General features: G+C 34.7%; 1 protein-coding gene across 2 annotated transcripts; it reads right to left on the reverse strand.

Moving 5' to 3' along the window:
- Positions 1-87: 87 nt before the first annotated feature.
- On the reverse strand, positions 88-12,392 carry LOC132183816 (putative cyclic nucleotide-gated ion channel 5). Of its 2 annotated transcripts, none has more exons than XM_059597256.2 (8): positions 12,195-12,392; positions 10,383-10,465; positions 8,772-9,354; positions 7,435-7,647; positions 4,081-4,376; positions 2,240-2,351; positions 1,551-1,787; positions 88-1,014 (listed from the first exon to the last, which is right to left on the reverse strand). In XM_059597256.2, exons 2-8 carry the CDS (start codon positions 10,439-10,441, stop codon positions 307-309), a joined length of 2,208 nt encoding a protein of 735 aa, XP_059453239.2. In that variant the 5' UTR covers positions 10,442-10,465; positions 12,195-12,392; the 3' UTR covers positions 88-306. The 2 variants fall into 2 exon arrangements, with proteins under 2 accessions (XP_059453239.2, XP_059453238.2); XM_059597255.2 differs by having other exon boundaries at positions 12,185-12,392.
- Positions 12,393-15,440: the final 3,048 nt, after the last annotated feature.

Consider the following 15,440-nt stretch of genomic DNA (forward strand, 5'->3'; position numbering starts at 1 on the left):
TGCAACAATGTCTAGAACATTTAACCAACCCCAAGGGCAATCTGCTAGGGTTCTTGCCTCTTTGGTTGGATGGGAAAACAGGCGACATAAGCATATTAACTTCTTACATTTTCTTCCAGCAAGCCTTGCAATCGCTATTTAAAGTTGTGTAAAGTTATACATTGTTTTTTGCCCCCCTTCGAGCAATGTAAAATAAGAAAAAAATAAATAAAAAAACAGTCATGAGCATATGAGCATATCAAACGAATTATTTTACATCACTAAGAATCTCTCTCTTAATTTTTTTTTTAGGTGACACATCACAAGTTAATCTGCATCCTCAACAGCAAAATCAGGCTCAGGAGGCTTTTGCAGTTTCACTAATTCCCTAGCAGTCTTTGCAAGTCGATTTCGATGTACACCACGAAGAGCATTTGCTGCAAACCTGGAAGCTAAGAAAGTGGCACCAAGACTGTATGAACCCCCACCAACATTGTTGCCAGTCCCTTCCAACCCTTTTGCTCTTTCTTCTTCTTCTTCCTCCTTGCGTTGAAGCTCCATAGTCTTCCTCTTGGAATATCGGCGCCATGCCGCTTGGATAAAGCATGCGGCCCAAGTCCTCCACTGCTGTGAGTAGAAACGGAAGGTGTGTTGAACCTGTCTACTGTGAAGGCGCCTAAATTGACTTGCAACAAATTTCAACTCTTCAGCTGTAAGAGCGAAAGCCTCAACCTCTGTTATAGCCTCCACAGTCCGAGTAGAAGATGGGAGGTTTGATCCCGATTTGGGATCCAGTGCCCAGGTTAGAAGCTCCTCCCCACAGAAATCACTTTCATTCAAAAAACTACGGTTGAAGAAGCCACTCCTCCCACCATCGGTGGTTACACTCTCAAGGCGACCGCGTATGATAAAAAGCATCTCATCAACTGGATCTCCTTCCCGGACTAAGAAAGTACGCTCTGTGAATAAACATGGTTTCAGTCGCTCACAAATGGCATCAAGCAATCTCTCATCCATACTCTCAAACAGAGGAACCTACAATTGCCAGCAAAACAATTAATGACATTTCCAAAACCAGATACCAAAGCACCAATTACATAGAGACCAGTAGGAAGGGAAAAATCAAGAAGTACAGATCCTATGGAGAGACTAGAAAGACAGATGCCAACTTCTCAAGAACACAATGTATACCTCCCTAATAATGAACTTATGAACAGTCTTATTCAGATACGAGCATGGAAATGATTAATTGGCATCAGATGCACATCAGGATAAACAAAGAAGCCTTTATATATGATTCATTTAACAATTATGAACTTGTTGAGACATTATCAGCTTCTGGATATTTGTGATTCACGCAAAAAATGCAATGCTCAAAAATTTTGGTTCCATATGCTTTGCGAATATGACCTCTTTTTTTCTTTTTTCTTTTTTCTTTTTCTTCTTCTTTTTTTTTCAATAATTAATAAGATTGTCACAGTACTCGATTGTTGCCTACATATAACTATCCTCACCACTAAAGGATATATACATGAGCCAGAGCAGGATACCAAAAAGGGTTAAAAATTTACCCTCCTCACTAAAGCCAGGCAGAGGTGCCGCTTGATATCTCTTCTAAGATCCTTTGGTAGACTCTGAACCAAACTCTGTTCATCCACCCCACGCGTTTCCAACCACTTGTACTGATCATAACGTCTAACCCGCTCTTTAAGGCCCTGTGGTAGCAAGCGATGACGCATCCACTGTTCTGAATCACGCCTTTTAACCCTCATCTCCTCAAGCCGAATAGTAAGAGATTGAAGATAGGTCTGTCACAGTAGCACAATACCCAGAATTTAATATTCTGTTTCTCATACTATAATTTCCTTTTCCATGGTTGTAAGATCTCAATAAAACACGCATTTAGTGAAATTGGAATGGAAATTTATATATATAAAACGATGAATGGTAATTCTAAGAAATGAATAGAACAAGCAGTGAACTTGTCTAAGGGAGATTATAGCAACTATATGGGTTAGCTACACTATCAACTTTCACATTCACTTCTATTTGTCCAGTTCACATCTTCTGTTCATCTCTTGATAAATAAAAGTTGCATTATTTGTTTCCAACGAGCATCCAACAAGCAAGGATCTCCTTGACTAGATTCACGGCTGCCTATACACAAAAATGCATCACTCCCAGAAACTTCAGTGGGCTCTAAGCAAAAGAAATCAATCTGTATACAAAAGTTACTAAAAAAGATTTGCTTCAAGTTTACCTGCATGTTGCCAATCAGAAGAGCAAAGAGGATGAGGCCAAATATGGCTAGAGCTATGGAAAATATAACCTCTCCAGGATAGGTACTGGTTGCAAGTCCCTGGCCAAGTGTACTGTAGCAAAATCACAGAAAATGTAGTTCAAGTGTGGAAACTTAATTATAATTATCACTTGTATGAAAAACCTAATTATAACGATAGTTCTACTTACATGGAAACCAGTGGATGAGGGAACCACGGTCCCATTTTTAAACTAACTGATGAACTTAAGCAAAATAAACATTTTCAATGGTCACCCATGCACCTCAACTCAAGTCAGAACATCTTGGCACGTTGAATGGATAATATTAGACAAAAAATTTGTTAAGGAAAAATCAAAAGTGCGTGATTGTGTTGAACACACAACCTAAACTCTATAAACTCTATTCATGTAGTTGGTTATAAAATGAGAAAGCATACCTGTGACACAGATAGAGAAATAGAAACAAAGAAAGTATCACTTATTGACCCCAGCAAGTACAGCCCGAGATATTAGAAAGAAGGTTCATATTACTAATATTATTAAAAATGTACTTTCAAAAGTATATAGATTTAGAAAGAGCTAGAGCCATAAATTTCCCTCACAAAATTGATGAGAATCTTCCACAACACAACTTTAGAAAGTAACTAAATTTGTGGATTCATTGCCTGAAGAAGTTGGATAATAAAGGATTGTAGAAGTCTCTTTTTTTGTGTGTGTGTGTGTGTGTATACCATTTTTACAAAAGAAAGAAGCTAAAAACACATAGGGCCACATGCTTATGCTCTGGAGATTAGTCTGACTTTTTCGGATGAAAATATCCTCATTACCATATTAAAAAAATAAAATAAAATAAAATAGAAGAAGATCCAGGCAATCATGTCACTAATAAAAGCACAAAATCTCAACTGAATTTTACCATCTTCAACTGTGTTCATTATAAACCCTTTTCATATGTTTAGAAGCCCAATGTAGTTAATCCTGCCCATTCCATCAACTAATCTCAGCTAAGGGAATTTAACTAAAAGAAACCTAAAGGCCAAGAGCCTCTTACAGTACACTACTAAAATAGCTTGAATGGTTACATGCTTAAGGATCTAAATAGCAAAAGTCATAAATTAATTTTGCTGTGGTATCACTAAATCATCAACTAGTTGAAATTTACCAGCTAATACTAAGTATACGAAAATAGTGACTACACATAAACTTTGCAAAGCCCTCGTATGGATTATCAAACCAGGAAAAGAATAACTCCAGATAAACCCAATGGCCCCTTCCAGTAGATATGCATTACCTACCAAAAAACTAAAAACTAAAATCTATGGTGCCCACAGTTTGTTTGTTTCAAGGGTTTGATGCTGAAATGGATAAATTAAGTGGAAATAACAACTTTCATTTGGAAGCATGGATGTAAGTGGAAGTATGGAAGCACATGCGCTAGTTATCCAATAATTTTTACTGTACAAGTTTTATGAGGTTCAACAAATATATATGTTCAGATGACTATAGTCAATCATGATAGATGATCAAGAACAAATACATAACTAGAAAGTTTAGATGTCCAAAGACTTCGTAATTATTCCTATATACAGAACCCATATCTCTTGGCAAAAGATCTATGAGCAGTAGCTGTACATCATTAAAATGAGAATTGAAGGTTCACTCTCAGTATATAGCATTGGCCTTCATAATCTGAATGGACAAATAAACAAACTCCTTCAAGCGAAATACCAAACTGAAACTACCCCACTACAGGCCAAATAAACAAACTCTCCTACTGTTTATAAAGCAGCATCTGGTTGGAGAAAAGAAAAATTAATATACCTTAAATTCTGTAGCCCCCACCATAAACAGTAACAGTATTTGGGGACAAACTTCTTGGATGAAGCAACTCTAGATAAAGCTTTTACATAGATGCCATAATCAAATGGTGGGTCATCACCAACCGCTGTGCAACTTAAACTAAGAACAGTCTGCCAGGTATTGTTTCCCACAGGTGGGTGGCAATACAAAGAACTTTTGCAAGCTTCTTTACTATCAGGAAATTCTTTAGAACAACTCTCCCGCCAGCATGTGTCATTGCGTTCTACAGCTAACAGGTACCAGAATGCCCCAACTATCTGCAAAGATTCATCCAATAGATAGAAAATGTGTCACAAAGACGTGTCATTTCCTTCTTAATGAATCAATATTGGAATCTAGCTGATTGCTGAAAACGATAACATGAGAGATTTAAATAGGATTGCAGATGTTTTCTTGACAATAATTAAGTTAAGAAGAAATAAAATCAGATGGCTATTTATTTAAATGCCAAATGTTAGCAGAAATGACAGTCTTCTTTTTTTATTTTGTTTCTTTGATAAGACTTCGCAAAGAAAAACAAAGGAAAACACTGAGGTACACAGGAAGTGTACAAAAGATTTCCTCAAGTGTACGATCTGAAATTCAATAAGTCAATAAAATTCAAAAAGGAAGAAGAAACTCTGCCCAAGGATATCATCCAGTCATACAAAGACCTTAAAAAGACAAAAGCCAAAGCATATTAGAAGGCAGCCCAACACTATTGAAATTCATATAATTCTTCTCACTCTAGATAGTCCCTACAAAGCATAGTGGGATAGTTCCAGCTTCTACTGTGTTTGTGGCAACCAAACTTCCGCCTCCAGCCTGCTAGCAACTAGAGTTACCATAATTCAGAGGCAACCCCCTTCAAGACATCCCGACTCGCATTCCGCCTTCCGGTTTCTGCCAGGATGATCAACAACAACAGGCTTAACAGAAGAGAGACCAACATTCACTCCCTCACCTGAACCCGGAAGGCAACCCACCGCGCCCATTCTGACTTTCCACTTGAGAGTGCAGTTAGGCCTGGACCGGCGTTGGCTTAAAACCTCGGAGACCTTGAACCAAATTGGGCATGGGCCCTTAGCTTGCATCCTAGCGGGTTGGGCTGCCAAATCTGGGCTTCATTTAAGCGCTCCTAAGCCCTTAGAAGAAAACAAAGGGGCCCTCCCTAAAGCAAAGGCCTTTGATTCTTGAGGAACGCCGGGGTGACAGGAACTTTGAGCCCACTCCTGCACCCAAGTCCACAACAGAATCCCCCCCTCCCACACTCCTGGGCCGACAATGACTTAAAACCTTGGGCTCAAAAACAGAGCCTCGAAAGAAACTCCCCCATGCCAATGGGTAAAAAGGATGGTGCCTTCCCATTTGGCTTGGGCTTGGGCTCAACGAATTTCTCCTTCACAAGGCTTGCAGCTAAAACAGGCCCAATAGAAGCCTGACCCACCTTTAACCTCTTCAAGCAATGTTCCACTTTCTTTTTAAGTAAAGCCAACAAATTCTTCAGGGATCGTACCTGAAACATCCTTAGGTACCTTAGCATCGACATAACCAGCTTGAAATCTAGGAATTCCTGCAAATACCTCAGACGCTCCTCTGCCGCTGTCTACCCTTCCCCTCAGGTCTCTACTGTCTAAAAAACTAATATTGGCCCTAGAAGAAGTGACAATTTCCGGAGACCGCCCCTCCCCGCCCCTACCAGAGCCTCCACATACGACCTCCTTCCAACATCCTCCACCGGGGCCTTACCCGCTAGCAGCAATGAACCGCCACCCAAACTGATCGTCTAGAAGCCACCAAGAGGCTTTCGGGTATGCACAGCACTGCTCATTGCCAGTAAGACAACTCCAAGAAAGCTACCGCCATTCGCAATTCAATGGCACAGCTTCTTCAGGATTGCTCAATTACTTTTTAACGGAAAGAATTAGAGCGCAAAGGAAGTTTAATTGAGAGAGAGGGCTGTTTTTGCTTTGTGGTTGAGTTTGCTAATGACAATCAGCCAAATTGGGAATACAAGTAGTCAAACACTTGAACAGTAAGGCACATATCACTATGAAATGGATCCAGCCAAGGAAGGAGCAAAACTGTAATAAACAGGATTATTTGGATTGAGCAGACATGGTTCGCTCAAATCTACTGCACATGTTTTACTTATCAAAAAACATGTTTTACTCCAGAATATACCATATACTCTGTTATCTTTTCCACAACCAAATTTCAGAACAGAAAGTAAAAAGAATAAAACCTTTGAAAAACAAAGGGTCATCTGTGGTTTGTTTGAACAAAAAACCAACACTTGGTATAAATCCAGGAATTGGAAGGGTTGGTACACCACAAAACTATATCATATAGGGAAGGATGCAAAGGATGATACAATTATCTTGACCTGTGGATTAGTTTATACTTGGACAGCTGCATTTTTGCTCCTTTTGTAATTAGTTTTAATGATTTTCTTGTTCTTTTTTCTCCTTCTACATACAGGTTTCTCTTGTATACTTTATGTGTACTTGGGTTGCGCTATGAGCTTTTAATGATATTTTCAAATTTTAATTAAAGTGAGGCGCCCCTATAAAATAAATAAATAAATAATGTTTAGGAACTAATATGACGTTGACTAAATAAAATATTTCTACAAGTTTGTGGCCAATCTTCTTGGATATATAATTGGACCTTGCTACAAAGAACCAATTCATTCCTACATTGTACATGAATCAATCGTCTTTGTTTTGAAAAACCATAATGGCTCATAATGGCTTTAGGCTTCGCTCCTTTTTTCAGCCAAAAGTCTATCCATGCACAGTTGTTTAGATATGTTTGTTTGCAGCTCCTAGACTATTCTTGCCTTTTGCTTTTATATTGGTTTCAATTTTATGAATACTTCTACATATTTCAAAGCATAATTAATCTAAAACACTTTTAAGCCCTAAATCCATCATCATTGCCTCCCCCGTGATTATAAAATATATACCTCCTTGAAAATAATATCGTTACTAGCAAGTTTGAATTTCAAGATTTGCACTCAATTTATTCAATTTCAGCTAATATCAGGAAAAGAGATGATTGCAAGGAAGAGCATGGTATGGCACATAGATCATATTTGCACTTGTTGCCATGATATCAGCCAAGAAGAGACAGCTTGTGAAAAAGCTCAATGTTGCAGCTATTTGCTCATAAATAAATTGACACTGAACCGAGGCTAACAGGGCTTCGGGAATATTTCATGCAAAAAAAAAAAAACCCTAAAGTAGAAAGAAAGGTGCATCCAGATGGTCAACAAGACAGACTCACAACAGTGGACACTATGATAACATGCTAACAAACCAATCAGGAACTTACATGACTAGCGAGCATGTATAGTAGCAAGTAACATGCAGCACCTGCCCAAGCAGTTTCAGCAAAGACACCTGCTGTCCTTTTCAGTTCTGAAGTTAAAGGTAAGATTCGAAGAAATCTGGGAAAATATTGAAGCAAGACAATGAAAAACAAGGCTTGTTTTGTAGCCAGTACATCTGAACCTTCTGAATTCTGAAGAAATCTCCATACAACAATCTGCACAATTTTAAGAAATGATTAAAAAAAAAAGATTTAGCCTAGATATCACCTTAAGTCCAGCAAATCTGTAAGTATGTATTACAATGCCAACACACTTTTCAGGAATTCTATCAGTATCGATCGTCACACATCTTAAAGCAGCAATAAACAAGCATCTCATGTAGACATCAAATTCACTTGATGTCAAGAGCCTATCATGAAATGGGGGCCAAAAATTGCAGCCACATCTTGGCTGAAAACTCTAGTGAGCTCATATGTGCATCGGGCCTGTGAGTAAGGCTAGTAAAAAGGACCATAAATGCATTACCATTTTATTTTAGGAATTTAAAATGAGAATTTCCATATTTTTTGGAATGAAAGGTGTTAAAATATCCAATCCAGAAGAGCTTAACCCATTACGTGGAGAGGGCCAAATGAACCCAGCAAGTGGAGTGGAAACAAATTAACAAACAAACAAAGCGGGCTCTAACATTATGTTAGAAGCCAACCAACTAGCACATACACTCATATCAATACAAAACTCAACCATTGCATTACCTCTCTTAACTAAAGGATTTAAACAAAATTTTGATCAGCAAAAGAAAAGATTTTCTCATAAGAATCATTCAGTTTCCAACAGGTCGTGCCCCTAGGAACCCCCTTACACTCTAGCATATCTCTCCAATTCTATTTTTAAAATTGGAGGCTTGTACATGTAGATGAATATATTATCAATTATGCAAAATCATAAAACGCTTGAGCAGAAAAAGTGAAAATGTGATTTATTAGATATAACTAAAATGCAAAATAAACAGAACAACAGATATTATTAAATAAGTGTGTATGAGAAACACATATACTGCAAAATTGTAAAGTAGAAATATGAAACGAGGGCAAATAAGAAAAAAGAAGTATTATCAATATAGTAATACACTAACATAGTTAACATGGAAATCATAAGGAAAGAACAGTCAGCTGAACTGTTTTTGATATGTTTAGCACTACAAATGTAAGATGTCAACAACATATAAAACAAAGATGGAAAATGCACAAAAGTTGACTGCCAGCAGTATATGAATAAGGTGGAAACATGCAACCTGGTGAATAAATAAATGGTATAAGAGCAGTATGAACTTTTAGACCTGTGGTAGGGGTAGTACAGCAAGAAAATCAACGATAAAATACCGCCGCAAGTATCGCCTGGCTATTTGTGCAGGATCTATCACAAGTTCACCCCGTCCAAAAACCCGAGATGATGGGGCAATATAAGCTGTTCGGAATTGGAGAGCCATGTGAATGAGATAGAAAGCATCAACAATTGTCCGCACTGTAGTCACTGTGATTGCTAACTTTCGATCTATACCAATGCAATTTAATGACTGATTAATGACTGGAAGATAATAAAAGAGCGGGTCCACAGATACTGCCATAATACACGATACAACAGAAAGTTTATTCCACAAAAGGAGGAATTCGTCTTGAGGATCAAATATCTTCTTCTCTGAAACTTTGAGATCTTCTGGGAACACTGCCCGAGAAACCCCAAATCTAAGTGATCGACCAATTGACTTAAGTCCTTCAGATCTCTTTTTCATTCCTCTCTTGAAAGATCTAGATGTTCCATCTCTTGCATGAGCAGCAGGGCGAAATCCCTCAACATTAAATCCGCATTTATTCACTCCAGTATCAGAAGGTGATGATAATGTGGATTCTGAGTCATTTAACCTAAGAAAAGAAATAAATAGCACCACCATGCACAAAATAAGATGCTTTTTATACTGTAGCAATGGAAAATGAGAGAGTCAAATTAGTGACATCTACTTCATGAGGCGTGGTCCCCAATTGAGCTACCCTTGGAGTAACATCTAAGATTTTTATTTTTTAATATAAATATATCTAAAAAATACTTATCAAAAAAAAAATATCTAAAAAATTGAAGAGTATCAAAAGTTGCATAATGAAACTGAAATTGGTCTTGGTCAACATATCAAAGAAATTAACAGTACGAAGTTAATATTGAAAGCAAATTTTGAAATTACATCGAAACTTATAGCCTTCCCATTATCCCATGAACCATGAAAATTTTGAACAACAGTAATCATAGTTTTTTTTTTTTTTGATAAGTAATAAGTGTATTATCAAACGCGCAGAGGGGCGCAACCCATGTATACAAGAAGTATATCAAGAAACTCCCACTGATTAGAAAAAGATTTACAAAGCACTTATCATAGTTTATCAACTGAATTGATACTTTTGCTCTCAATATAAATGAGAACAAGCAGTAACTCAATAAGGCGTCATTGAAGCAGTTACATTCTCAAACAAAGATTCATTTGATGATTTCAACAAGTGAAGGTAACAATCACCACAAATATGACATCCTCCTTGACTTTGAGTAAAAAGAGTAAGGAATTTTCCTATTGATTGAAAACAACACCAGCACCAGAAAAGATTCATCTCTACTATCACAATTCACTCATAGTATGAGCATCAACTATAGTATTAACTACAAAGAAACAAAAAGAACCAAATCCACACTGTAGATGACTCATACCCTGCAATGTGATGAAGTAAAACTTGCATTTGTACCCACGTGTGATATCTATACTCTCATGGCAGCTTTAAATACTTCCCAAAAATATATTTTTAGAACAGACTAACAAAACCTAATAATAGTAAACATATAAACAGTTTAACTTTCTAAACCTTCATAAGTTTACAACCATAATAGCGTGAAAAACTATATTTGGTACCTTAGAAATTTCTCACGTTGGCCACCCATGTATTGTGATTTGTAACTACTATCAAGCATTCTCGACGACTGAGTATATAAAACCTGCAACCAATGAAATAATTCAAGTTAAAGTATTCATTCCAAAAAAGAAAATTCAATTTAAAATGCAATGTCCGATTAATCAAATCAACCCAGGTACTTTGGCTATATGACAAGGTTAACACCATGCGACCAAGGCAACATTACACCAGAAGTCCTTTAAGTTCCAACAGTGCACTCAAGACTTCTGTACCACGTGATCACCTAAAAATTCCAGCCCAGGGGGAGGTTGAATCATAGTTTCAACAAGAGGTCTCTCTACATCTCTCTTTAATATTTGGTCAGGAGTTACATATACACAAACATGATACTAGTTATGACAAATTACTAGTGTCAAAATTAAAAAAAAAAAAGAAGAGCCTGCCAAATAGCTAGTAAAAGCCAAAATTAACTCTCTCCATTTTTCTACAAAGCAAACTTGTCTAGCATCTGCATCAAGTAGTCCCAATCAACATGTTCAAATGCTTTGTTATTCAATTTACAAATTATGCCTTCAATCGCAGATCAGGTCTTGCCATCCATGCACTCGTTCCCAATAAGGAAAAAATCCAACTTTTTACCCTCAACAAAGGCATTTTGCAACACTAGCTTATCACTGTCCTTCTCAACCAGCTAGCGATCCTTAGTCAAAAGTTTAAAAACACTTCCCACAAAGCTAATGGGCCTAAATTCTTCATGTTCAAGGCACCACTTTCTTCACCATGACCAGCAATTTTAAAGAAACCCACGGTAACCTATCTAGACCAGATTGCATATTCCTAGGAAGATGTCTAACTAACCCATGGCCTATAAACACAAGGTCTCCACTAAACTGTACTCTACAAAGATTCTAATAAAAATGTATATAGGTTCCTTCGTATCATTCTTCTCATCTAATAGAACAAAAGTTCCCATTCCCAATAAAGTTAACTCTTTTATGAAGATTGTGAAAAGACTATATATACTTCTACCCCTATCTTCAAGCCGAACGGCCCTTGATTATCCCCTCTTTCCAGCACAGACACTCGGGTGGCTTTACTCTTCGGAGTAGCGCACTAATCTAAAAGTCAAACTTTTTTACTAACACCCGTTAGTGTACAAGAAATGCCCTATAATTCAATAATTACCAAACTGCATCCGATTTCATTCTCTTCAATTATCTTATAATCGGGAAAGCCCCAAATTTTACGAAATACTTTTCCAACAAACTCAAATTTACTTGCTTCCTCATTTTTTCTTTCTGGGCATCCAAAAAATTATCTATGTTAACACTGCAACACTCAGAATAAGGCCTCTCTAATGCATTGAATCCCAATCATCTGCTTACAAAAGCAGATTTCTCTCGCTTCCCACTTGTAACAAGCACAACCCAACATTCCCAAATGCTCCTTCGCACTATCAAGCTTTCTTCCTACCATTGACCACTGGATTTCATAGATTGCATCCAGAAGAAAAGCCATTAACTTTAGTGATTATAACCCAAAAGCCGTATATAAGATTAGGACTACTCTACTCCAGCTCCAAACCTCCAGATTCCCAAAACAGCTCCAAAATCTAATCTACTTATGCAACAAAGCTAAACTAAATTCAAAATCTGACACAAAAGTTTCCGCTTTCAAATACCATACATATTCAAGCCCAACACACGTACATACACATAAATATACATACACATACACATGTACATATGTTAGCAACAACGATTTGATGGAAAAAAGAGAGGGAGAGATTAAAGAGGCGTACTTTGCATCACCTGAGGAGGCTCAGCTCATTGTCTGAGTTGGAAAAGAATGAAAGTATGGTACCCAGAGAAAGAGAGAGAGAGAGAGAGAGATATCTTTTACCCAAAAATAATTGAAAGGAAAAGATTAAAACTTTGAGTCTATGGAAGTGGGAAATGACTGGATCGACCCCTGCGAGTGCGCAAGTTGTCTGAATAGTATGAACTAGGAAGGATGGTGGCTGCCTGCCTCTGAATTGACTAAAATGCTGAACGTTTTGAAGAGGTCAAGATAGGAAGTCAAAATGTGTTGCAGAGTTGTAAAAAATAAAAACGGTAAAAAAAAAAAAAAAAAAAGCATTTGTAATATATATGAGAAATGTAAAATTAGTCTTTTTAGATTATTAAGTATACCAAAAAAATAATTTATTTATTACAGTCAAATTTTATTCACTAATTTTACATATTCTATTAATATGACACTGACTTCTCACAATTTTATTGATTCTGACTTGTCATACTATTAAAATCTGTTAAGTTAATAAACATAATTTGACTGTACGAAATAAGTTATTTTTTTAACATACTTGAAAATAACTTTTAAATTTATTTTGATACCACGAAAAATAGATTGCAAATAAAGTAAACTACCTAGACTAATTTTGTATTTTCCCGTATAATTAAATTTTGATTGATAACATTTTTTTTAATTTATTTTAAATAATAATAATAAACATTCCAAAGCACAAGTTAATTTTCTTGCGTCTGAATGCTTTTTCAAACCGAAAATATCTTCTAAAAGTCATTTTCAGTACTGTCTTTAATTTTCATTTGTCTTTTTGATATTTGATATTATAGTGTATTGCTTGTGACGTCATCAGCACAGTGTTTTTTCACGTAATACACATTCCATCTCAAAATAGATAAAGGAAAAAAATTCTCTTTACCCTATAAATTATAGGAGTTTTTTAATTCCAACTTTAATGTTTAAAAATGTACTTCTTTAATGTTTCAAAAAATTAGAATAAAGGGCATTAAAATTTCACGTCTGAGATGATTTTCGTCCAATTAGATGGTCTAAATTGAAATTTGTTGAAGTATTAAGGGGTTATATTGCTAATTTTTAAACATTGAGATTCGAATTAAAAAATTCCTGAAACTTCATATGGGTAAAGTGAATTTAACCTATAGATAAAATATCATCAGTAATTATATTTTAACTAGCCAATGAAATGTTAGGCTATATCTTTTTCAACCTAAAATGTTTTGTAAAAAATGCTTTCCAATCAAATGATAAAAAAACATATTTTCTCGGAAAAAAATTCTCTTAGAAAACTGTTTACGTCAACACAGGCTTACTATTTTCTGGAGAAAAGAAGAAAAAATGAGCTTAAGTTTAAAAGCAATATAAGAAGTTAAATAGATAAATGATAAATGATTTTATTTGTTAAATTCCCATTTTCTTCTGGACAATCTAAAAAGAAATTCATCTTGTTTAATAAAACTTTTTCCTTCTCTCTTTCATTTTATGTTTTCAAAATAAAAACATTAATAAACAATTCAAAACATAAAATACTTATAAATCTATTTTCATCTATCAGAATATTTACATGAACAAACATAGCTTATGTGAGGACAGAGAAAATAATAACAAATGATTAGTTCACTTAGAAAAGGAAAAAAATAAAAAATAAAAAAATAACTTTGCTCAGCTACGTTTTACTAACTTTTTTAGAGCTTTTGACAAGATAAACCTTGTCTGCCATAACTCTTTGCTTACAAAGCAAGAAAACTGGATGTCAATATTGTCTTATTAATTTGTGGCAATAATTAGAGATTATAGAATGCTTAAACTTGTTGATTTTCTCAAGAGTTGCATCAAATACTTATTCAATACGATTAGGTGGGAGATCTATGGAAAATGTAAGGACTACCCATTGATTTCAAGATGTCAATATCGATATTTCTTGTTAACATAATCAAATGGTAAATCTACTTATCTAAATCACTCACATTACATAGTTTACCCTAAATGGTCTTATTGGCATTTGTTATCAATTTGGTTTGGAATTGGATCTATTGGGATTGTGACGCGTGTTTCTCAAGTATAATACTAGCTTAAAGCCCGCGCTAAGTGCCGAGGTTTTTTTTTTTTTTAATATATATATAAGTCAAAAAGTCTTTAAAAGATTATCAACAACAAATTTTATTTTCTTTTCTTAATTAACAAATTAGATACAAAAAATGACAAATGTTCATAAGATCATTTTAGACCATAGTTTTACTTAGTAGCATAAACCCACATATCCAATAAATTTAAAAATTCATAAATTTTAGTTCTTATAAATTAAAATGTGTTAAATATTTGTTCCCATATATGTAGTTTAAAATGAAATATAAAGGACAAAAAAAATTTACAATTAAAACCTAGATTAATCAATTATAGAAAATGATTGATTAATCATTATATTCCAACAATGATACCACTTCTCAAAAAAATTGTTTGTGAGGAGAAAGTTCAACTCATGAAAGTTCATTATATTCCAACAATGATACCACTGACAAAAATAAAGAAATGTTCTAAAATAAATGAGTATGTTGATATATGATTGCAATTATGTTTTTACTAATTTTGTAAACAAAAGAATGTTGGTAGTTTAATTTTTCTTTTAAAAAGGAAAGAGATAAAAAAACAGTGGCAAAAATATTGGAACACACAAAAACAAAAATGAACAACAAAAGTCAATTAAATTTACAAAAGAAAATTTGTAAATTGTATTAAATAAAATTTGAATGAAAAATAATACATAAATTAGAATAAAAATTAAGGAAAAAAAATGTAAATAAATGAAAAATACTAATATAATAAAAAAGAACACTTTTTTTCTATATTTTTCTCAGTTCCAATGAAATCCACAAATATTAGAAAAGGTTTCGTCAAATAGATTTTTTTTTTTTTTTCAACCATTCTTCACTTATATAAAAGTAAATGAAACTAATTTTAAGACACAGGAAAACAAAGACAAAAAAAAATTTACGATCGAAAAATTGAGTATGAAATATATTGAAAAAATTGAGTTTCTACGAAAAGAAACTCTCTCACTATTATTTCGTGAATTCAATGTAAAATTTACAAAAGAAAAGTAATCATTTGAATAAAAAATAATATATAAATTAGAAGAAAAAAAAAAGGTCAAAAAAAAAAAGAAAAAAAAGGAAGAACATAAGCACCGGAAATAAAGATAAAAAAAATGGAAAAAAAATGAAAAAATTAATATA

The sequence above is a fragment of the Corylus avellana genome, chromosome 7 (genome assembly GCF_965113065.1).
Source record: "Corylus avellana chromosome 7, dhCorAvel1.hap1.2, whole genome shotgun sequence".
Taxonomy (NCBI): Eukaryota; Viridiplantae; Streptophyta; class Magnoliopsida; order Fagales; family Betulaceae; genus Corylus; species Corylus avellana.